At 30.6% G+C, this 24,314-nt stretch overlaps 1 protein-coding gene across 1 annotated transcript in view; it reads right to left on the minus strand.

The window, feature by feature from the left end:
- Positions 1–231: 231 nt before the first annotated feature.
- Positions 232–24,314, minus strand: part of LOC143912509 (uncharacterized) — a 90,650-nt gene continuing 66,567 nt past the window's right edge. The window contains exons 8-29 of the mRNA XM_077431787.1: positions 22,615–22,721; positions 17,270–17,411; positions 17,068–17,194; positions 12,097–12,237; positions 7,833–8,011; positions 7,606–7,756; positions 7,361–7,519; positions 7,163–7,288; positions 6,918–7,085; positions 6,732–6,845; positions 6,483–6,650; positions 6,188–6,409; positions 5,949–6,115; positions 5,807–5,873; positions 5,603–5,707; positions 5,399–5,530; positions 5,181–5,327; positions 4,842–5,064; positions 3,069–3,167; positions 1,947–2,109; positions 1,746–1,872; positions 232–1,665 (exon numbers count right to left, since the gene is read on the minus strand). Coding sequence (XP_077287913.1) covers positions 1,498–1,665; positions 1,746–1,872; positions 1,947–2,109; positions 3,069–3,167; positions 4,842–5,064; positions 5,181–5,327; positions 5,399–5,530; positions 5,603–5,707; positions 5,807–5,873; positions 5,949–6,115; positions 6,188–6,409; positions 6,483–6,650; positions 6,732–6,845; positions 6,918–7,085; positions 7,163–7,288; positions 7,361–7,519; positions 7,606–7,756; positions 7,833–8,011; positions 12,097–12,237; positions 17,068–17,194; positions 17,270–17,411; positions 22,615–22,721 — 3,202 coding nt within the window. The 3' untranslated portion in view covers positions 232–1,497. The remainder of the gene's footprint in view (positions 1,666–1,745; positions 1,873–1,946; positions 2,110–3,068; positions 3,168–4,841; positions 5,065–5,180; positions 5,328–5,398; positions 5,531–5,602; positions 5,708–5,806; positions 5,874–5,948; positions 6,116–6,187; positions 6,410–6,482; positions 6,651–6,731; positions 6,846–6,917; positions 7,086–7,162; positions 7,289–7,360; positions 7,520–7,605; positions 7,757–7,832; positions 8,012–12,096; positions 12,238–17,067; positions 17,195–17,269; positions 17,412–22,614; positions 22,722–24,314) is intronic.

The raw sequence follows: 24,314 nt of genomic DNA on the forward strand, positions 1-24,314 counted from the left end.
TAACACATTATATTTTATTATATAAATTTTAATTATTTTATAGTAAAACAGTTTTACATGTTATTTTTCTTTTTGTATATACGTTTAGTTATATAATTATTTTTTTGTGAAATTTTCACGTATTATTTACAACTTTAAGAAAAAATCTATGCAAAATTACAATTAAATCAACTGTACTACAATTATTTTGAAACAAAATTGCGGTATATCAAAATGATAATTTTTTTTTTTGCAAAAAAGAAACAATAATCATAATATTCATACCTATTAAATAACATTCATATTTTGCAACACGGCAAAAATTAATATAATTTTTGATTTGCATAAGAATCATATTTGGCAAATGGTGTTTTAATTTTTACTTTAGGTTAATTTAACATTTATTCTAATTTCAGACATTAAATGCATTTAATAGCTATGAATATGTACTTTTCTGTTATTATTTTATTGAATTAAATTTATTTTTCATGATTCAAATGTTTTTGTACATTAAAATTTTTGAAATGCAATAAATCATTAACTTTAGACATCAATAAAGCTTTAAGTTGATTTTTTGGCTCTCATTAGACGTAAATGTTTTTTTATGCAAATTTTTTAAAATGTTTAATGTAATTTCGTGTGAAACGTAAAAAATGGATGTGAAATCAATGTATACATATCTTTTGAGTCGCATAATAATGATATTGTTTTGATTATATTACATTGTTCCAATATAAAAATAAATAAAAACGATGATACAAGTTATACTTATTAATGTTAGCCTAAATAGTTTATGTGAAAGGTTAATGTATTACAGAATGTTTTGTTTACATTTTTGATTATAAAAGGACAACAATGACAGCAAATCTCAATTTATTCTTAATCTTTATGAATTGTCATTATAATTGGAGAAGTTCCTTTAAATATTTAGAGTTATGTTTAAATAGAAGTGTTAATTTACATTCCATAAGAGAGGCGTTTTGTGCTTTATACACAGAAAATTAATACTAAATGAAAACTTTCAAGTTGTAATACAAATTTAAAGCAATATATGTATTTGGAATATGTCGCAATTTCCAATAAATACAAACAAAATCGAAGAACATACATACATACATACATATGTAGTACTTATCTAGCTAATCAATTATATTGAGTAGGTAAATAAAACTAGTAGTACAATATGTGTAATAAAAAGTTACATGATAAAGTACAGCAAAACCTCAATCCATTATTGTTCTTTCTTTCAATCTTAAATTTCGATAGAAATCTTAAGCATAGGTTTTCTTTAATATTTCTCTTAGTCTTAGTAAATTTTTTTTATAATAATCTTTTTTAGGGTCCCTTCAAAAACAATAGATTGAGAACTTACCATATTTCTCATTCTGATTAAATTAATCGTTTTTTTTTCTAATAATTGGTGTTCATATTTTGGCAATTTGCGATTGGTAAATCAAACTAATACGAAGTTTAGCCGGCCCGTGCGATTGAAACATGCAGATTGTTTGCAGAAGAAATTCAAATCAAATTTGGCGGAGGATCTTCTGTTCGAATGTCGGACTTGAGTTTCACAAATTCTTTCGCAACTTCATCGTTATTCCTTTGGGATAATATACGAAGTATTGTCCAGCCAGTTTCATCCATTTGTATTCGACTGCCAAGGGACAACCAGCATGCACATGAACCCTGAAATTGAATTTAATAAATTAATACCAATTGTCTCTAAATACGTTCAGGTTTCTTATATCCTTATGATTAATATGAACCTGATCAACAATATCCTTAAGCAGCATAACTGCTACTCCAACAAGCCTATCTTCCCGAGCAAAACAGTAATCTTTAACACAAACGTGTAGCTCAAATAAGTTCAATTGTTCTTCTCCACCAATCATGCTAAAATAAAAATAACAATTTATTGACGAAGTTTGAATGTGATGTAACAACAAATGGTGCAAACGGGTACTTACAAATGGAAAGTTTCGTTAAACTTCGGGCTCCAATTATTAGATTTTGATTTTGTTGCAAATTTGCGCCTTTTGTCTGCAAGATGTGGTCCAATTAGATTGACTTCAACAAATGGCCGGAACATACCGGTAGCGATTTGCCATTTTAGATCATTCGCAGCAAGCACTGTTGAAATATTGAGTTAAATATGGATTTGAATATATATATATATATATATATATATATATATATATATATATATATATATATATATATATATATATATATATATATATATATATATATAAATTTATATATATATATATATATATATATATATATATATATATATATATATATATATATATATATATATATATATATTTCATTTTTTTTATATAATTCATATATATATTACATTTTCATATATATAATTCATTTCAGTTATATACAGTCCACTACATATAGTTTTTTATGATATTATGCATGTTAAAACAAATATTTAAATAATTGCTTAATTATTTTTTACTCATTTTATTTTTTACTAATTTTAAGATTGAGATTTGATTTTCATATACAGTCCAATACAGCTTTTTATCATTTTTATGCATGTTAAAGTAGATTTATATAGTATCAATTGAATTATCTTTAACACTAAGATTGTCTTTTTAGTATATAAGTCAATTAATTTCCTTATAGGGGGGAGTATGGACAATCTTCATATTGTTATGGTCGCTCCCCACCTGATATATTATAAATGTATAAACAGAGGGCTACCGACGGTGCACGGCATTCATTTAATAATTAGTATCAGTAAAACATTCAATAGGTGATGTGCCAATCACCATACACCAGCCGGCAGTCCCTCTTCTATTTCTTGTAATAAAGGAAAGTAAAACCGCCAAGAAAGGAGTCATTATTACTCAATTAGGTAATTTTCCATATATATATATTTATATATATATATATATATATATATATATATATATATATATATATATATATATATATATATATATATATATATATATATATATATATATATATATATATATATATATATATATATATATATATATATATATATATATATATATATATATATATATAGGTATTATACTGAAGTATAAAAAATATTTAGTTACCTTTGACGGTGATCTTATGTTCTCCAGTGGAAGGATGTGTAAATAAGTCGACTTGTAATGAAACTTCTCCAAAGCTCCCTTCTTCAGACGTTGTTGTGTCTAAAAATGTTTAAAGTTTCATTAAATTCAAATATTAAAACGAAAAAAGTATATATGTTTGCTGTAAATATATATTATATAAGTATAAATGTGTATATAAAAATGTGTAAATGCATATTGTGTGTTAAACGTTGAATTATTATATAAAAATTCAGGTGCTGAAAGCAAAAAGGATTTTTTTGCATAATGTTTTTTAAAATTTAATGTCAATAGAAATAAAAATGTAGACAAAATATTCCGAAAGTAAAGTATTTTAATTCGTAAGAAATACTTTTGGAAAATTTTGTTGCCAAAATTTGTAAATATTGAAATTAAATTAATATTATAAATTTAATACTATTAAATATATAATTCTATATAAGTTTCGTTTACCAAATTTTAGAGTGATGTGAATTCATTTTCACACATGTAAATACATACAATAATATTTTAGTGAGACAGAGTGATTTAAAAAGCAATTCATTCACATGGCTCTAAAAAATACATTTGTGGATATAAGCTTTTTATGAAGAAAAATGTTTTATTAGAATAGCTATGTATATCTAAAATGTCTAAAAATTATATAATATAATATGATATATTGTAAAAAACAAGCAATTTTTGTTTCATAAATTCTGTCATATAAGAAATGGAATTACTAAAATAATTAATCCAAACTAATTTTTGAATATTTTCAAATCTAATCAGCCTTTTAAATTTCTTTCCAGTCCATGAAAATTTTCTACTCAGTTATATAAAAGTCTATGATAGTTTAAATCAAATTTTAAGACAAATGCTCTAAAAAGTGATACAATCAAAACAAAATTGCTATCAGTCGATTCTATATAATTAATGTGAAGTCTTTTTGATTTGTTTTTGATAATAGTTTTAATTATAACTACAAATTTACAGTCGGAATCCTTAATTATCACATAATAATAATAATACATTATGGTACAATGTGTTGGGGGTATTCAATAAGCAAATTCAAATCTACAGCGGTAACTACTTATGATCTATGTAAGTATGAAGAGAAATGCTAGCATACAATTTACAATCGGATATAATCATAAGTATTTTTAACAATGCTTTATAGTAATGTGTGTATGAATATTATAAGCAGTTTGCACTAAGTGAAAATGTGTGTTCGTCGTCGCTATATTGAAGCACTCAAAGTATATAACTAGTGTACCTACAGCTTTGTCTTTTATCTATTTACTACTTTCTATTATTGTTTCATATTTGCCATCATTCTCACGGTAATTTATAATACTTTGAATACAAAAATTGACTCGGTACAATGAATTTGCTTACAAAAGTTATTAAAGCAATTACCGTAAGAAGTGATTTGTAATAAAGCTAGTAAAAATAAGTATAAAGTGCTACGAGGTTGTGTTAATTTTTTGATGTAACCTTGTCGACTGGTCTTTCGTTTAACTGCTTTTAATGGTTCTTCTAACCCTTCCGGTAGACTTTCATCTTCGTCGCGTTCGCTGACCACTGACCGTTGTCTCGTTATTGTGTCTTTGTTATTAAGGGGAACTAGATATTTGCCACAATATACATACGTGTTTATTGCATATTCAACAAGTATTATGAATTAATAAATTTGGTAAATATTCTACCACATTGAAATTAAAAATATTGTTCTTATAACATAAAACTTCAATAGAAGCGTCTTTGGATGGGACTCACCTTCGTTCAGTTGACTCGTTACGAACGTCTTAATGAGTGTATCAGTGGTTTGCGTGTACAGAGATAAAGCGTATCGAAGTGACTGCAGCTCAGAACTCTTTTCTAAGAATATTTTCTTAAGTCCGTTCCCACCGGCGTGGAAATATAACTTTATCGTATCTAAAGCAGCGTCGAGAACGGCACATTGTTTCGGCGAAAGATTGCGTTCCACCGCCGTTAAATGCTACAAGTACATTTGTCTTACTTTAATAAATGCATATCTAATATAGAACTCTAATAGCAAAGTGGTAATGTTATAATTAAAAAGTAATGACATTTGAAAATGTGATTTTTACGTACCTCTTTTGATATGTCCATGACTCCAGATAGTGCATGCTTTACATCTTGCTTTCCGGCCATGTGATTTTTGAACAGTCTGGACATATCTTCAATCTTGGCGTTTTGAGCAATGTTCTTAGCATTGTCGGTCAAATTCTTGAACATCATCTGAAATGTGGATGAAAAAAGTCAATCACAATTTGAACTATTTTAAAACACAACCAGTCAAGAATACGCACAGTTTTGTCTGTCATAGGTGGAAGTACAACAGTTTTTTCTAATATTTTCATAACTATTTTCCATAGTTCTTTTAGCAATCGTTTAAGTACAGTCTTTTCGCATGATTCGGCATACATAGTTAATGACCCATCCTGCAAAAAATTTAATTCCAATTTATTTCTTGTTTTTAATATATTCATGCTAAAAAAACGTCTTATACTAACCAAAATATCCATAAGTGGTCTTAAAACTTCATCAGCTTCAGGCTGTGGAGGTTTTTGTGTCTGTAGAGTTTGTGTCTGTAGAGTTTGTGCCTGTAGAGTTTGTGTCTGTAGAGTTTGCTGCAGTGGAGTTTGCTGCAGTGTAGTTTGCTGTAGTGGAGTTTGCTGCAGTGGAGTTTGCTGCTGTGGAGTTGCTGCAGTGGTAACAACACCTTTAACGCCTTGTAACAGTTCCCCAAGTTCCTTCACGGAACCAGTTATTCTTCCCTCCAAACTAAAAATTTACATTTTACATTTAACAAAATCTTTCATTTGAGTGCAGTCGGTAAATAAAGAATAAATATTTCACCTATTAGCAAATAATACGGCTAAATGATCCAATGAAGCATTGAGACTTTGTTGTAAGTCATTTAAAATATTGGCAGCATCAGTCTCAAGCCGTTTACCTCCCATTTGTTCAAACATTTTCTCCAATTGCACTCGAAGTTGTTGTATATTATTCATCAATATGCAAGCCTACAAGAAGTATTGTATGAAATATATCTCATTCAGATAATATAAAATAATATGTAATACAAAAACAATTACAATTCTTTCTTCTTTGAGGTGTTCGGGGAATTCCCTTTTGACAATATCCGAGTAAGCAATGAGAACTTTGACTATTGTTTTGGCAAAACGTTTCATATACCGTTTCCAAATCTCAGGATCAGGACATTCAAGCTTAGATACGACGTCGAAACACTGTGACAGTTGTGTAAACACATCCACAACTGAATTTGAAAATAGTGAATGTTCACTGGATTTTTGGAACTGTAATAAGAATAACACATGTATAGTAAAAGTCACAGAGAAGAATATTAAAATGTGATTTAAAAATTCTAACCCCATCTTTTTTATCTCTATTGAAAGCACCATTAAGATATTCTAACGAGACATCGTCGTTTTCGTTCAACCATTGCATCACAAATGGTTCAAACCATGCCGGATATTCTGGTACAGCACCACAGTACGGTGGAACATCTGTCACATAATTTGTATGCAACCATTTAACCTAAAAAATAACGAATTCATAAGAATTCAATGCATTTTCAAGTTTGAACACATTTATAGGTATGCACAGTGAATTTTAAACCTTGAAATGTAAATTCATATAAGCGGAAGACTTGCAAAGGCGGTGTTGTTCGTGTTCTTCTAATGCATATTTCATATCTACGGCAAACAACGACCACATAGTGGCAGCGGACAACTGAAATATTCAAAGTTTTTATGTCAGACAATTTACAAGACAGTGTTACGTCGATGTATCGTTCAAAACTACCTGTCCAATATTTAATTCTTGGGGGAATTGATTTAATACAGGAGCATAGCTATTTCTATCTTCCTCTATCACAGATACAATCAGTGCAATAAGTTTGTGCCAAAAATCCACAGTATTCAACTGAGGGCCGTGATCAGCAGGATCTCTCTTAGCTTCATTGGGATCCACCTAATAAAAGCAAACAATAATTATTTAATTTATCTAATTGAAAATATTACTTACGAAAATAATGAAACAAGACTCACTTGAAACTCTCTATTGTAAAGTTCATAACAGTTTTCAAAGAGAAATTGATATGTTGAACGTAAGCAAGCCTTAACACAGTCTTTTACAACGGTAGAAGCCCTAGGTGGACTACTTAGTTCTTGTACCTGTTGATAAAATAGTATTCATTAATATAAAATCGATTTACATTACAGCAAATGAATTAGTGCAAGCCGCACCTTCATTCTGAAGAATGTGATACTCGTCAATAGATCGACAGTACTTTTGAGATCCATAAGCTTCTCTTGACTGGAAGCTGGGAAGTTGTTTCTATACATAGACAAGTCGATCCTCAACGAATTGTGAAGTTGATCTAACAGTTTAACAAACTTTTCTTTCTGTCAAAAAGAATATACAAAATTAGCCCATGGAAATTGAATACCAGTCAAACAAATCAAATTTCTTTGATACAAATGAAACTTACTCCAAAATTGGAAGCAGCAAATCTATCGCTCGCTGATACAGCTGATGATGCTGTGGTATGAGCATAATAAGCATTTATGTTAGCAAGTAGTGAGCTCATGACAGCCGGGACTCCGGCGCATAGATATTTTGTCGAGAGGCAATGGAAATGTCTGAAAGTGTTTCAATTTATATTTTATTAAATGGAGTTGTAATGGAATTGGTTTTAAATATGAACGCATCACTTACGTCATGGCTTGATATATGGATTCGATTCCGTATCGCATGGCAAACTCATCGACAATCTCTTCGGGTGGTTCGTCGAAGTAAATTTTCCATGCATCGTCACCTATCGCCTTTGGAAGAGTAACAGTACCACAAGCTTCCTCGCACAGGTAGTGGAATTGATTTTCATGAAGACACGTGTACTGTAAATGGTAGTTAATGATTAGCCAATATTGAAAATACTGATTTTTATTTGGGTATTGTATTGAAATTCAATTTAAATTTTCGTTCATAATTGTGACTTTTATATTAGCATTTGATGACCCTCAGACAATAAAAAAAACCCATAGAAAACTGATTGCGATAACGGGTATGAATATTTAATAAAAGTGCGATAGCAATCATGGAAAACTACATATGGAATAATTCCATTTATTTTAATGTCACCATACAAAAGCTCCATATGGATTTTATTTAAATGCTACATATACTATACATATGTGCATATATGTAAGTAAATCTACAAAAGTCGATAAATCGCTAAATTTGATAAAAAAAAAGGGTATACTATGTATATAGGTATGATCCTTTTAAAATCATCATATCATGTATGTATATAATATCGCTATTCTGTGTGCCTGTGTGTGTATCTGTGTAAGATAACGCTCGATGTACTACAATAGTTGTTTCGATTCGACATATATATGTATGTACTTCACAGCTAAACCATTGCCAACAAATATGTACGAATATAATATCGACAGAAAAAAACTTCTATATATACTGTTTGCTACCAATGTTTCCTCTAGGCTATTAGACGTCTCTGAGCATTTAGCGCCATCTATTGAAAATTTATTTGATTAATTAATTTTTCTATTGGTGTTTTATATTGTTTATATATAGGTAAGTAGGTAGGTAGTTTTTACCATTTTTTTCATACTAAACAATTTAAAAGGCATTTGAAAAATATATAACCGCGTGCGGATTGAACACAGAACCGACACATTTCATTTAATTTTTTAATAGCTTAATATGCAATAACCCATGCGATGATATACCATCGGGCACAACACTAGTGTATAATAGTCTCAATTATATTACTAACTTTTCATGGGTTCTATGTAAAGTGTCAATGGTGTCAAGTGCCATGGGTTCTATGTAAAGCGTTTAATATAAATCTTATGTTAAATGTTGCTTTATATTTTGATGATGTGAAATTTTATTTCGGATTTAATACGCCTTTTCAGTTTGCATTCGTTTGAGTGAATTTTATTCAATATTTGTATAAACTCCGAAATTCACCTTGTCAAAGTCGAGAAAATAAAAAATGAAATTATTCACCTCACCAATTTCCCCATTTTAAAAGTTAATATCTGAATTTTCCTTTCCAAATTGAAAAATATGTTTTATTATACATATTTTTGAATACAAATACATCAACGAATTTCGAAATGAAGCAGAGAAGAAATGAAACGTGTCAACAGAAAATCGTTTCGTTTTCGGATGACTAAACAATTTATGGAATGCGAACACGAAAAATCCAAAGAAGAGTCTCATATACGAAGTGATAAGTGAGTATTTTTTTTCCTATACATAGATGTACCCATAATATTACATTTTTTTTTTTTTTGGAGGATAATCATCATTTAGATAGTGTCAGGATGTCGCGTCAACTCGACATCGTTTCTGGAGCGATTGCGTGAAAAACTGCGAATTATCTTTTAATATGTGTCAAGGGTGAAGGTTTTCGTGAAGCGTCTCGAATGAAATGGGTTTTTATTTTTGTTTATTTTTTTAAACATCGTTTAGCTGTGTCATCAGAAAACTTTTGGAAATTCAGTTTACGTGTTCTATATTTTATATATATGAATATATGTTACAGTCGAAGTGTATTTTCAGTTGTAGTAGGTATATTCCAAATGGCGTTTAACCCTTTGAATGCTGACCAACGCCGATTGGCGTTTTGCCAACAAGTCTATGGGCCTGAAAATCGCCGATAGGCGCTGTATTTTGAGCATGTACAAAATAAACAAGAATACTACCCGCCAAGCCTTTCCAGGTAGCATTGATATATGCCGTATAATCCGTGTCATTAATTTGTCAACGTTTATAAAGACTGGTTTACACCGGAATTTCTGAATTTATAACCATAGCATAATTTCCCGATGGAAATCCCTAACTGCTGAGTATTTTAGATTATGGCTTGGCATTTAGATTGTGAGCATTACATTTTAACAACAATGAAGAAGATGAAACTAGTTTTGGAAAAATACATTCATTAATAGACTTCTTTTGTTTCTTTTATATTTTTGCAAGATATATTAGAGAGTCTTTACAAAACTCGAAATCCTCGGCGGTAGTTATCTAGGGTTTGTTTGAATTAGCTACAATTTTTATACCTGCTTCCTCTTGGATTTTTAAATAATTCTAGTTGGAAATGTTGGCGAAATTTTCAGCGTGGCGGGCTTTCAACAGAAAATACATCAGCACTCAGAGGTCATTCATATTCGAATACAATCTCTACAAGCCCAAATATACTTTCAACAATGTGCACCAATTTTAATACAAAAGTTGAGTTTTGATAGCTCTTATGTTTTTACAAATGCTTTATGCCTCTTCATCTAACTTGGTACCGACTTATAGTTGATCTATATTTTCAGCTGTAATATAATTCGCAATATGAATCAACTCACGTGGGTTAGACGGAATATATTCCTACTGAAAATACACTTCAACTATAACGGTAGTTGGTACCAGTTTAGATGGAATATATATTCCAACTAGTCGAAACATATTATAACTGGAAATTACACTTGATCTGTTACATATAAATAGTATTTATCTAGTATATAGTTTATAAGGGATTATTAGATGAAAAGGATCTGACCATTTGTGGAACAACACGCATCTATTCGATCCTCTGCCCCTATATTTATGAAATTTATTCCCATAAATTGTGTACAGTACGTTGTAAATACTAGAAAGGGTCTCATCCCTGCATCTATGTACATATGTATGTGTCAAATTTTATTCGGAAACCAATAAGTATAGGTATATCGCACTGAAAATTCACATACATATATACAAAGGTGTATTGTTTTGACGAAATCCCTTAGCATTGTTAAGGTTTTTATCAATTTCCGCCAACCGGAAAAGGTTGTTTACCCGTCGCGTTTGTGACTGAATGATCTGAAAATTCATATTTCTATACAATTTCGTTCAAAGTGTCTAAACATTGTATATTTACTCACTGGCATTTGAAATGGCAGGAACAATTTTTATCCTTTATTATTTAACGTCATATAAATGGGACATGGTTGATACTTGATAAACAATACCTATAAATTTTAATTACAGTATTATTATATGAGACTCGAAACGATAACGATAAGTGAACGGAATCGATGATCTGGAAAATACAAAATGGGTACCGATAAACCGATTTACCAATACTTCTACCGATTAATTGATTTTTTTAAAAACATTACTAATACTAGAGCAGTTTTTTAAACGTTTTTTTTAGTGACAAATAATGTAAAAACAGGTCTGATGAATCACGTGTCACATTTATGTACATAAGACAAATTTCAACTAATCACTGAAACAATAACTTCATTAATGTTATTTATTTATTTTGTTTGGAAAATTAGCAGTTTATTAAATTACATAAATTGGGTTGTCACCCAACGTGGAAATCATACAACGATTCCAAAATAAAGCTCTTAGAATAATAACAAATACCCCATGGTTTGCGAGAAACATTGAAATTCATAAACATGTATCTATACCATTAATTAAAACTGAAATACATATGTATACAAGGAACTACAAGCGTAGACTCGAAACCCACTCAAACGAGCTGGCAAAAGCTCTTATAAAGTCTAGTGCAAAAGACACTAGACTGAAGCGCCGCAGAGTGCTCGAATAATTGATAAAAAGTTGGCAATTAATGGATTGCCAAATCTTCTAAAATAAAATTGACCAGTGATAAAATTTACTTATGAGCGACGGGTCGATTGCAAATATTTATAATAATGAAAAAAAATTATATACATATATACTCGTATATATGTATGTAGATTCAAATTAAAAAATTTAGGAATGGTCAAATATGTTTCTTTGTTATTGTGTTTTCAATTTGTAGCGTGTATAATAGTATTGTACGATAAAAATACAACACCATAGGGAAGCACTGAATCAATTTTTTAGTCATCAATGGGGAGTAATCGTACATCAGGGTAGCGTCTATACTTTATATATGTAATGATGTAATTGTGAGAATTTTCACCTGGACGTGATAGGGTGCCACCTTTTCTTCTCCCTTGATTTCAACGTTGATATGAAGTCGAATGGCACCCGATACTGCTGATTTGTCCGTTCTTTTCTCCAAGTTGTACCACACGTCCATTTCTCCGGAAAGTGTCCGAACCTGAAAATGTCACAGACTTATGTTAGTTCAATGTTCAATATAATCAACCATATATGTACATTTGTACGTTTGTACTAATTAGTGGTAATGTTAATAATGCCAATTATTACAAATCACAATCAAATGTACAAAGCAATTGCGACAACTCTGGTATTTTCATAATTCTATATACAAAGCGGCCGAATCCACTTCCTGGTATTTTTTAAGCATGGTGTATATTTTGTTTGATGAAAATTCACGGACATAAATACATACATATGTAACCAGCAGTGTGGTCTAGTGGTAAGTGTTGTATTCTATCGTGCTATAGGTTACGAGCTATTGCTGGCCAGACCTTGGTTTGACGAGGTCGGTCGTTTCATATCAGAATTTGTCAATTTTTCTGATTTGAAACGATTCCTGTGAAATTGGCATTATTATCCAATTTTCTGTTGCAAAAAACCTAGAGTTAATATTATTATCTCTTAGGTTTCGCCAGATTTTCTCCATAGATGTCTCTATGGATGATTATTGAGTATTGTTACATGAAAAAGTTATTCATTGTTATTTATCGTACGATGTTTTTAATATCTGACCATAGATGTCAGATATTGTTCAGATTTACATGTATTAATCAATATGTGAACCAGGAAGGTGCATTTGGGGTTTACCTGTTAAGCCTTCCTGGTATATGTTTGTATATATGTATGTATGTATACAAATATGTATGTATGTAAAAATAAAATAAATAAATGTACGTCATATGAACGTATACCTACAAATATATTATATAAATGGAACGAAAAAATAGTGATGCATCGAACAGTGAGATTTGGTAGAATTCGACGGTAGATGTCATTTTAAATTAAATTTGAAAGCTCAGTTTGAAATGAGTTTTTGAATATTTGAATTTTAAATAAAATTTATGATACACAGACTGTATGAGATCATTTGATGCATTATTGGGACAAACAAATCTCGATCTGATACTAATTAGAATTGATTATATATTATATTTATACTTAAATATAGATATGTATTTCAATAACAAGTATGAATATATATGCGTGAATATATCTTGCTGTGAAAGATTTTAGGTTTATTTCGATTTATGTATGTAAATATAATATAAATCAACTCTGGCATAAATTTTATACTTGTCGAAATTCTTGCGTATTCGGAAATTTCGCTGTCGAGATTATAAATCAAACCTATGTACATATATATATATACATATGTAAATTTAGGGGTGTGTTGAATTGTTGATTTGTTCAAGATTGAGGAAAATTTTTAAAAGTTTTAAAAATTAAAATTGATATTAATTAGTTTTCGATTTCATTAATGACTAGCTGAATCCGGCATGCGTTGCAATGCCACAATAACGAATGCAATTCCCGTTCCCGTTCGCATTCTCGTTCCAGTTTCCGTTCCCATTTGTCCGAAAAACGCAGACAGCGAACACATTTGAAATTATTGCGTTGCAATGACACTCATTCCCGTTTTTGGGGGATTTTTTTTTCACATTAATCTTCCCGGACATGCATACAACAAATCCTGAAAATTCCATCGTAATCGGTCAGTGGTTTAGGAGCCTATACGAGACACACACACAGATATTCAATTTTATATATACATATTTATGGATTTTAACATAAATTAAAAAGTATTCAAAAAATTTTAAAGGCTAAAAAAATAAGCCAGATTGCAATTAGTGATTTGGAAGTTTTAGTTTTGGAAGTTTTTAATTTAATGAATTCAATCTTGCACGGACTTTTGGCCGACGAACATTAGGCCGAAGAACGCTTTCCCGAACGGATATTTGGCCGACGGATTTTTGGCCGATTGTGTATCGAAATTACTCAAAACTCACTGAAAACAGATACATTATTCAGAAATCAATTTGACCTCTTAAAAATTAGATATTTTTGATAAATTTAAACAGTTCAAAATTTCATTCGGCCTAATGTACGTTCGTCTAAGTTACCGTCGGTCAAGTTTCCATACGGCCAATAGTCCGGCAATCAAGTAAATATATACAAAAGTGAGAAGTACTCTGCAAATGTTGCAGTGGTCAAACTATGTATTCATTATGTTTTAAGTCAAATATAATCAATAAAAAAATAATTTAATTAATTAATACGAGAAAATCTTGTTCATACGTTTGAAAAATATGTACGTGCGTTTGAATTTAATAAATTGAATTCATTTATTTATTTTTTATTTAACTTCAGTTTTCGAACAATGGTCGAGCCTCATACTAGGCAAAAATTGTACGCAAACATTTAACGTTTCAATCCATTGTTAAAATGATCAATTATTGCAATGATATTTTTGCGAAAGATACCATTCAAGTTCGATTGCGAAGTATTGTGATAAAAAGTGATTTTAGTGCGTGTTCTTCATAATCACTTTAATAATTTTGCTGTGTTGAAATTTTCCATCGCGTGTGAAAAATAAATTCATTTGTTTTTGAATAAAGTGAATTTAAAGTATATAAATAATCAGTTTCAAAAATAAATATCAGTGTTTGTTAAATTATGTGCAATCTTTTCAAAAGATGATTGGCAAAGGCGATTGAACTATTGCTATGGAGACTGCATATAGCTGGTGAATCTTCATGTTGTTTAAATTGCTATGGAACTTTATTTAATACCTGTATGTTAATTAAAAAAAATATTTTTAACTTTTTAGGTTGCAGTGAAGGTAAAAGATTTAATTTAACTTGCCGAAATAATTTACATGTAAGCATTTTTTATTTTATTTATTTATATACATTTTTATAGGTGCTACTTTAGTATGCGGTCTACCTTAGCATGCGATCTATCTTTGAATCGTAGTTGACTATTTTCTTTTTATTTGTATCGTAGCAACCAAATGTTTATTACAATTTTTTTTCCTGCCGCCCCATAATGTTGTCGAAGCATTTCTATCAAAATATCGTCAGCAGATATATATACATATCTCTTAACCAAATCTTAAATGAATAGGGCCAACCTTAACTTAACCTAACCTTTCCTGACCCTTAAATAAATAGGTGTTGGCTGCTAAGATGTGTTTTTTTTTTGTGAAAATATTGATGAAATAAAAATATATATCTTAGAAGCCAGCACCTATTTATTTAAGGGTCAGGATAGGTTAGGTTAAGTTAAGGTTGGCCCTATTCATTTATGATTTGGTTGTTAGGGTCGGTATTATTCAGTCTCAGTGTCACACGCGAGAACTGAGACCGCAAATTAAAGTAAAAACGTGAAGGTAGATCGCATACTAAATAAGATATGTGAAGGAATACTAAAGTAGCACCCATTTATACATTTACATTGACGTTTCAGTGAAATCATATCTGATTATATGTATGTATATTCACTGACCCCTATTAGTGAAATTAATTTTTGACGGTTGGATGATAGTGAAATGCCATTATTTTTAGATTATTTAAGATTATTGTGAGTGCGTCACCGACACGAATCGCGCCACCACACTTCACAATCCCGCTTCTGTCCATCCGCACTTTTTATGATCCACTATCAGTTGCAACATACGAAAGTAAATACATCATAATATCTTAGCAGCCAACACTTATTTATTTAAGGTTAAGTTAGTGTTGGTTTTATTTATTTAACGTTAGGTTAGGTTAAGTTAGGGTTGGTAATACGACGCGCATGGTGCATTAGCGTTCGAATTACAAATTCTCTTATATTGAGAAGTAAATTTGTAATTGTATTGTTACATCAGTATTCACTGCTTGCGTCAGTGAAATTATAATTTCACTGACAATAACAAATTTTACTGTAACGTATACATAAACAATTTAAATCGTCTTTCAATTTCTCTGTAGCTTTTCGGTAAAATTTTAAAGAAACTTCTTATCTTAATGAATCTATTTTAATTTTGTTTGAACTTTCCTCAAAACCGACATACTTTTTCTTAGCTGTTTATTCAAAAATTGTATAATTTATAACTCACTGAAGTTTGGCATTTTGCGTAAGACTCGAAACAGTTTTCAAAATAATTAAATCGCCATTCATTATGAACTTTCATTTAGTAAATAATTCTTCAAATATGTATGTATATTTGCTCATATATGTATCTATGTGATAGTAATATAATACGAAATACGAGTAATACTAAAAGCTTTCTACAAAGGAAGCTACATAAATTGAATCAGTCATCGTGTCTGCAATAATGTACGTATAATTTTAATAGCAAAGTACGAATTTATCGCACGTTGTATCAACGAGATATCAATTATTAATAATAGCTATCAATTATTAATAATAGGGCGAGTGGGATTTTATGCATTTTTCGAAGATTTTCTTCGTAGCCGCATCGTTAATCGCTTAGTGTGGGCGATTAAAATTTTATGATTTGGTCCGTCACGATCGGCGATAAATTTCGAAATGTCCCCTATGAAAATGTCGGAAAGTATAAATTGTCAATTTTCCGCGAAATAAACGTTTATTTTCCCACACAGCCTGAAAAAGTATTGCTCTCAGATAAAGTCGTACATATGTATGTATGTATGTATGTAAGTGTTTTCGGGTGTATGTTTTGTATATATTGGCCCTTCCCCGGCTGTCAAACATTTGAGAATTACTACTTCGGTTTCCTGAAATAGACATGTTTGCCGAAAAATATACGATCGTACCACTTTTTAATACTGCTCGAAAGCGGATCGTAGTACATACTTCTTGGTCTACAATTTATAAGGCGAACACACAAAAGAACCACATTTCAAAAGGTGTATAAGAGAGTGTCGCAGTTTTATTGGGCTCTTTATGCTCCAGATGTTACTTCGAAATGCTTTTCGCATAACTTTAAATTGTTTAGCGGTGAAAATTCATTTGAACGAACCTCGATTATTGTCTGTCCCAGGAAGTCGTCGGATTCCCTCGTGAGCTTTTGGCGCAATTTAGACTTTAGATCGTTGTCTTCGTCCCACACTCTCACTTTTATGCGGTCAGATGAATTGTGACATTCGCTGAAATGTACGCAAAATTATTCACAGAAACTTGTAACTATGTATGTATGTATGTATAGTTTTAGGTATACGTACAAATAAAATTTTTCGTTCCACACTGGATTGAGTTCTTGTGGCATTGTTCTTGTGCGTTTCTTGATTTTTGATACCTGAACTGTCACGTATGGATCTGACGTACCACTTTTATCTTTGGCGATGAGGCCTTGTGCACAGATCACTGAAAAATATAGGAAAGTTAGCCAGATGCTGATGTTTATAATCTGGCCAGAATTGTATAAGAATTGTCTGAAAATAAACTTTGCTTTTAATTAATTTTTAAATGAGATAAGCAAATTCGAAAGCTATCTGAAGAATTCGAGATCAAATTGAAAGGAAAGTCAATCACGACCAAAGTCGCATCAAAAAAATAATGTATTCTTTATAATGATGAATAATTTCATTTTAACAAAGAAGAAGTAATAGGAAAAAGAATTGATATTTAAATTTCTGCATAAATTCTTTGTAAATATCTATTTTTACAGTATAAAATCGCAATTATGGATTGCGTTAGGAAAAGCGGTAAAAGAAAAATACAATTAAAATACACCACAGGATTTTTTACAGTATAAGCTTTCACAAGGAATATTATTTGCATAAATAATAATAAGCGGTACATAAATAGGCAACATCCAAGTGCAAAAAGTGACATATAAATATTTGTACCAAAAATACTGATTTTCATTGATGTGAAATGTAAAATAAAATAGTTATTTAATTAATATTGATAACAAAAATCAGTATTTTTAAATTACCCGTGCATATGCCTATCCAACGAAATACATTCATGCATATAAAATTGGGATAATTCGTATACAAACCAAACGTATTAATCATCAATTGATTTTTAATATATTTTCTAGATCAACAAAGTCCATTCAATGGCATTTGAAGTGGTTAATCATTCAACGAAGTTTTATTTATTTGTTTGAAATAAATTGATATGTCATTTTAACATTCACATATATGTATGTACATATGTAAATTTGTATGTATTTTATTAAGTTGTTGAAAGAATTGACATATCAATTTACTTTTATATTAGATAACAAAAAATTAAATTACTTACCAAGCCTACAGCTCAAAGAATAATGAGATTCGCTTGAAAATATTCCAAATCATGAAAAGGATAATACGCATTTCTTTCAGATTCTCTACATTGTATGCAAGAAAAAAGTATTTTCGAAAATGTATATAACTGAAAAGTTTGTGTTTTTATTTTGCGCGTAATTAATTTCAAGCCATTGATAAATGATGAAAAATTTGTGATTCCGGCGAGAGTGATTTTAGACATGAATAAACCCCTCCAACTAATTGGATTGTATTGTGTTTTGAGCAAAAAGACCATTGTTTGAGTAAATTATAAATTTAGTAATTAGCATAGACTTTGCGACGTCAGTATGCTCTTAGGGTAGGATAATAACAGTATCATTTAAATGCAAATTTCAGTGATAGATTGTAATTTAATAAGGGTTAGTCCATACAAACGGCAGGAGCAATTAAAAGAGAACAATACACTGGGTTAAAATATAAATAATTTAAGCAATCTGAATTAAATCGCAATAAACAAGAACGAAACGGAATATTCTTAAAATTTCCTTCTCCTCTTTATCCTGTTCTATTTGCAAAGAGTGAATACAAAACAATGTATTTTATTTTTCATCGAAATTTAAATCGTGCGGGTGCCTTTTGAAAACAGTAGAGTTTGTGTGAGTATCGAAAGTTGCAAGAAGGAAGTTTTGATTTTCACAAATTAGATGCAAAATACAGTATGAATTAGTGCTTGTTGAGATGTGAAAGTTGAGTGAAGATTTACATACAGTATCTATTTTCATATTTCGATGTACATATCATCGTTAATAATTGAAAATCAAAAAAACAGAAATCGTTATAAGACAACGTGTGTGTTCGCAAGTGAAAATGTTATATAGTAGTGCTAATAGTATAATAGAAAGTGAAAAATATCTGGATCGAATTGAAAAAAATCTATTGCACTAAGAAATACCCAAAGATAAATTGATTTTACTAATTAAACATACTTACACACAACTTTTCTACATAAAATCGAAAACTAGTGTATGCCTAAATATGCTAAATTCAAGATCCAGAATAATGAAGATTCAAAAAGATGTATGAATAGTATCACACTTTGTATCGAAGTGAAGCAAGAAGTATGAAAATTCAATACGTTAAAGAAGATTTTAATTGAGCAAAACAAATAATACATTATAAGAAAAAGCTTTCGCATTTTAATGTATTACATTACGAGAGTTGAATATCTACATATGTATATAAAAATAACGCCAAGATAAATAAGCATCAAAGTACGAATCATATATCTATGAAGATAAAACGACACTTCACTAGAAGATATATAAATATAATAGAAACTATATATGCGACAAAATTTTAATCAGAATATACAGTGTGTGGAGATTTGGAAGTGTGTTTTTGGAAGATCTATTCAACAAAGTGTATGTACATATAGATTATATGCAAATTCGTGTTTATCTCAGAGTAAGAAGTGTATAGTGGTGAAGTGTATGTAAAGTGAAAGTGGACGGTTTGTGGGGTGGGGTTTTTTTTAGGGGGTCGGTTTTAAAGCCTTCAACCCTGCATTGTTTAGCTCTGCGCTTTTTTGTATTATATTTGGCCAAGCCGCACCTGTTAAACGGAACCACCCACCTGTGATGGCGATCTTGCAGGACCACTTGGAGGTGCCCTCGATATTTATATCCTTGGCCTGCTCTAGCGAGTCTATATGAGTGTCCGGGTCCACTGAAAACGTTTTCCTAGCCAAAACAAAAAACAAAAACACCAAAGGGCTTCAGTGCCGTGCTGCGTGCGGGGTCGAACAAACTTCAAACTTCAAACTCCCCACATTGTGCAAAATAATCATAGTTTTGCACGTAAACTTCCAGCAGTGCTTACCAAGAATATAGATTACTTAAATAATAATTTTAATAATGTATCTTCAGCGTAAACACGCTTTTGGTTTGGGATACTTGGACGGTTGATCGTTTGAAAGGAAAATTCATACGAAGTATGGAAATTCGGTCGCAATCTAAATACGTATCTACGCAAGTCTGTTCATAAATTGGGTCTCTTTTTTAATGCCCTTGATAACGGTTCATTTCCAGACCTTTTTCCCCTTCAAATGATCGTCGTAATTCATATAAGCGTATCGCATAGCAAAAGTATGATTATTTCACTAATTGTTTTACTGTCATTTTTAATGATATTAAATGAGTCGATTCGTACGATCCCGCACCTGTCAAGGAAAACAGAAAACAAATAAAAAACTTAGCCTAATTACATGAATAATGAATTTTTCCAATTCGTTTTCCAAGTTTGTCTTTTCAAATATCGTTGAATTTTCCACACACAGCCACGCCTGAAAAATAGACGATGCTCCTAAATGCTCCAAGTTTTTTTTTCTATATATAAATTTTACCTGCAGACGGGGAGGAAGTCATAGTCCTTGTTTTCACTCCCCCCACCCCTACACTTCCTCCCCTATGCGAGAGTAGATCTTTTGGTCACTTTTTCGGGATAATGTCGCGGAGATAGACAGGTTTCGTAATGGATCGGGAATAATAAAGAAAGCAAATAAAAAAGCGACAGGGGGGGAAAAGCGGACAAATCGAAAGAGAACAATCAGAATTGGAACGACTTCGTTCTGCATCCATTGAATTTTAGCAATTTGGTCAAATCTTAATTGGACCGCCGAAATGAAATAACGATAGTATAAATTGAAATACATTCACTGAATTGGTGGCATAAATATCGACTCGCGTTCGAAAATAATAATTATTGCTTAACGATCTGGAACCCTAGCTTTCGATCTTTATCAAATCCAATTTAAATTATGTATATACATATATGCACACACATACCGTCGTAATATTGCAGAATATTTTTAAAGAAAAATCTCGCGTTTCATTAAATTTAGAGCAGTAAATAATATCGGTTATGTTTAGGACATTTATGTACTTGCGAGTCGTGTAAGTTTTTAAGTACGGAAACGGTCAGAGATGAGATTCGGTCGGAAAATGTTAATGTCGTTTCGGGTTGAAAAAAGGGCCAAAAGGCTAGGGCAACGTCAAATGAACCCGAAGGGTTGATAGCGTCAAATGTGACGTCAAAACCGGACCTTTCTTCCATTTGAATATTTCGGTGATTCGGTGGAATAATCAATGCAAAGTCAAATAATAGCAAATATAATATGATATATGTATGTAGAAGAGCAGGTGCATATCTATGAAATTTTTAATATATTTTAATCATATATTGTATGTACAGAGTCTAAATGTGCTGAAGTGAAATTGCTATAATCTAAAGACTAATGCATCTGAAGTAGAAGTCAAAAATCTTCATTGAGTTTCACTATCACAGCCTTTAAGTATTATTTAAAGTTTCAATGGATACAAAATGTTTAAAAAAAAAAAAAAAATAATAATGATAATAAGAAGAAGAACCATCTGCCAGCTGAAATACAATGTGGATTAGAGTTTGTGCTCACGTTAAGAATGATGTAAAATCATACACGTCAAATATGCAAAACAAAAGTCAAACAAGGATATCTCTATTAGAAGAAAGCTGGAATTATGTACACCAAAGCGATGCAAGTAACAGTAATGAAAAAACAAATAAAAACAGTCGAAAATGTAAAAGTAAATAATTAAAATAAACATTTCGATCTATTATGTAGTTAATTTAAAATAATTCTACAACATTCAAACAATACGTTTTATTTATATATGTATATATAACATTGCCGAGCTTGCCACTGAAACGAGCCTTGAGCTTTGGAATTTACTCCTGAGTCCAACACTAAAACATCTCGAAAAGGATTTAAGCGTAGGTATGCGACGTCTAAATCCACTGAAGGTTTTCACGGTAGAGCCATTATAAAATGCTAAATTTATGGTAATGAAATATTTTATTTCGCGCAGTCCCCAGTTTATTTTCCCCATCCACTGGATTGCATTCTATGTATGTAGCTGGTGGAGTAGAGAGAGAGAGAGAAACAGCTCGGTATTTAACTTTCAAAGCTCGGATTTGTGAGCTTTTAGCGTTTCAACGGCGAAAAATTCACAACCAGAGACATCACAGCAGAATCAGACTGGCCTGTGTAACGCTTGTTGCTCGAAATTAATTCAAAACGATATTCCAAAACAAAAGGAAGTGAAATTAATTCTGGCACGACGACATCTAAACACAGTTGTACGACATATATAATATATATTGAAAGAAAAACGAAGACGAAAAAAAAGACACTGAGCGACAGACGACAGGTAACACACAGACACAGACCATAGACAGAATTAAAAAGGACCATAGCGAGGATAGTCAGGCGATGTTTCGACCACCAGGCCACAAACCTGTGATGGCGATCTTAGCACTCCATTTGGAAGTGCCGTCCAGGACAGATTGCTTCACAGCTTTCATGTGACCGGCATGGCTCTTCTCCTCCACAGAGAACACCGCCCTAATACAGCCCATAACATAACACTTTATCGATCAGAAAACTATAGGTCTAAAAGCGATAGATAAGTAATCAAATCCTCTTTAATAAAATTAATAAAAAAAAATATATCTGAAAAAATTACATTAATACGATGCGTACAGCTCTCTCCACCTGTATATAAAAATATTTACATACATACGTATTATATAAATATATTAAAACCGTAAGATCTGCACGTTGCGTTAATGCAAATGGAACCTTTTTTTCGGCGCTCAGCTTCTTCTCTTCACTAATGCGAAAATAATTTGTTCTTTCTGTACGCATAATTAACTTTTATTTTTTTAAAAAAGAAGGACTAAATGAATTTTTTTCGGGCTTTTTAAAACTCGAAATAAAGTTCATGAAATCGTCGTTAAATCGTCGAATAGGAATTTCTGCTGTAGAGCACGTATGTCGACAGGTCGTATATTTTTTATTGCTTCTAGTGTTGGAAAATAGTTGGAATATTCTTTCGAATAGCTTTATATAATATAAGAAAATTTCACTGCAATGTCTATAAAAATTTTCGCTATAAAAAATAAATATCGCGCTCTTAATAGGTTTGATTTTTGATTTTTAAATGCTTTTTATTATTACGAAATTATGTTCACAATATATATATATATATATATATATATATATATATATATATATATATATATATATATATATATATATATATATATATATATATATATATAATATATCTATTTTAATAGCTACTGATCTACTGATCATTTTCTATTTTAAAATTTAATTTGGCTAGTAATCATAGTATTATATTATTATAATTTTTATGAACAGCATTATAGGAAAAAGAGCTCAAAAATCTATTGCTCTTAATATTCTAATATATAATATATAGCCAGCAGCATAGCCGGGTTCGATCCCATGAGCTGACCTCGATTGAAAAGATTTTTTTTGAGTATATCTGTAGTACTGCTGGTCTGACTTGGATATTTGTGACCCAGGTCTATCGTTTCCTATCAGAGTTTGCCATTTTTTCTGGTTTCATTGTTGAAACGGTTCCCGATTAAAATTGGCTAAAAACCTGCCTACTTACTATGTCACCAATATTTGTGTATGCTTAATGTACAATAAAATTTATGTACAATTCATATATGTCTCGTTAATTTGCGAGTTATCAGTGTCTCGTAATTCAGCGACTTGTGTAATAGAAATGCCGCATTGTCTGCAATTGGCCAGGAAGGCGCATTGGGGTATACCTGTAGGGCCTTCCTGGTATATATTTATGTAAAATAAAATGTATTTTATAAAAATTAATAGTACATACATATAGCATATATGTAGTACATCATGTGGTTTTCTGAATAGTAAAATAGAATATATTAATTTATTAATGAAACTAAATAAAGAACATTAAATTAAATGATATTATACATAAATACATATATTATACATATTTATATAGTTAATGGAAATAAAATAGAATAAAAAAAAGATTAAAGGATTGATTTCAAATTAAAGCAATAATATTTGAGGTGGGCTTAAATTGTAAATCGTTAATAGTGGATTTGTTAATTAATTTTATATAAAAATCTGTAAAAGAGAAAA

Source organism: Arctopsyche grandis, chromosome 6, assembly GCF_051622035.1.
Source record: "Arctopsyche grandis isolate Sample6627 chromosome 6, ASM5162203v2, whole genome shotgun sequence".
NCBI lineage: Eukaryota > Metazoa > Arthropoda > Insecta > Trichoptera > Hydropsychidae > Arctopsyche > Arctopsyche grandis.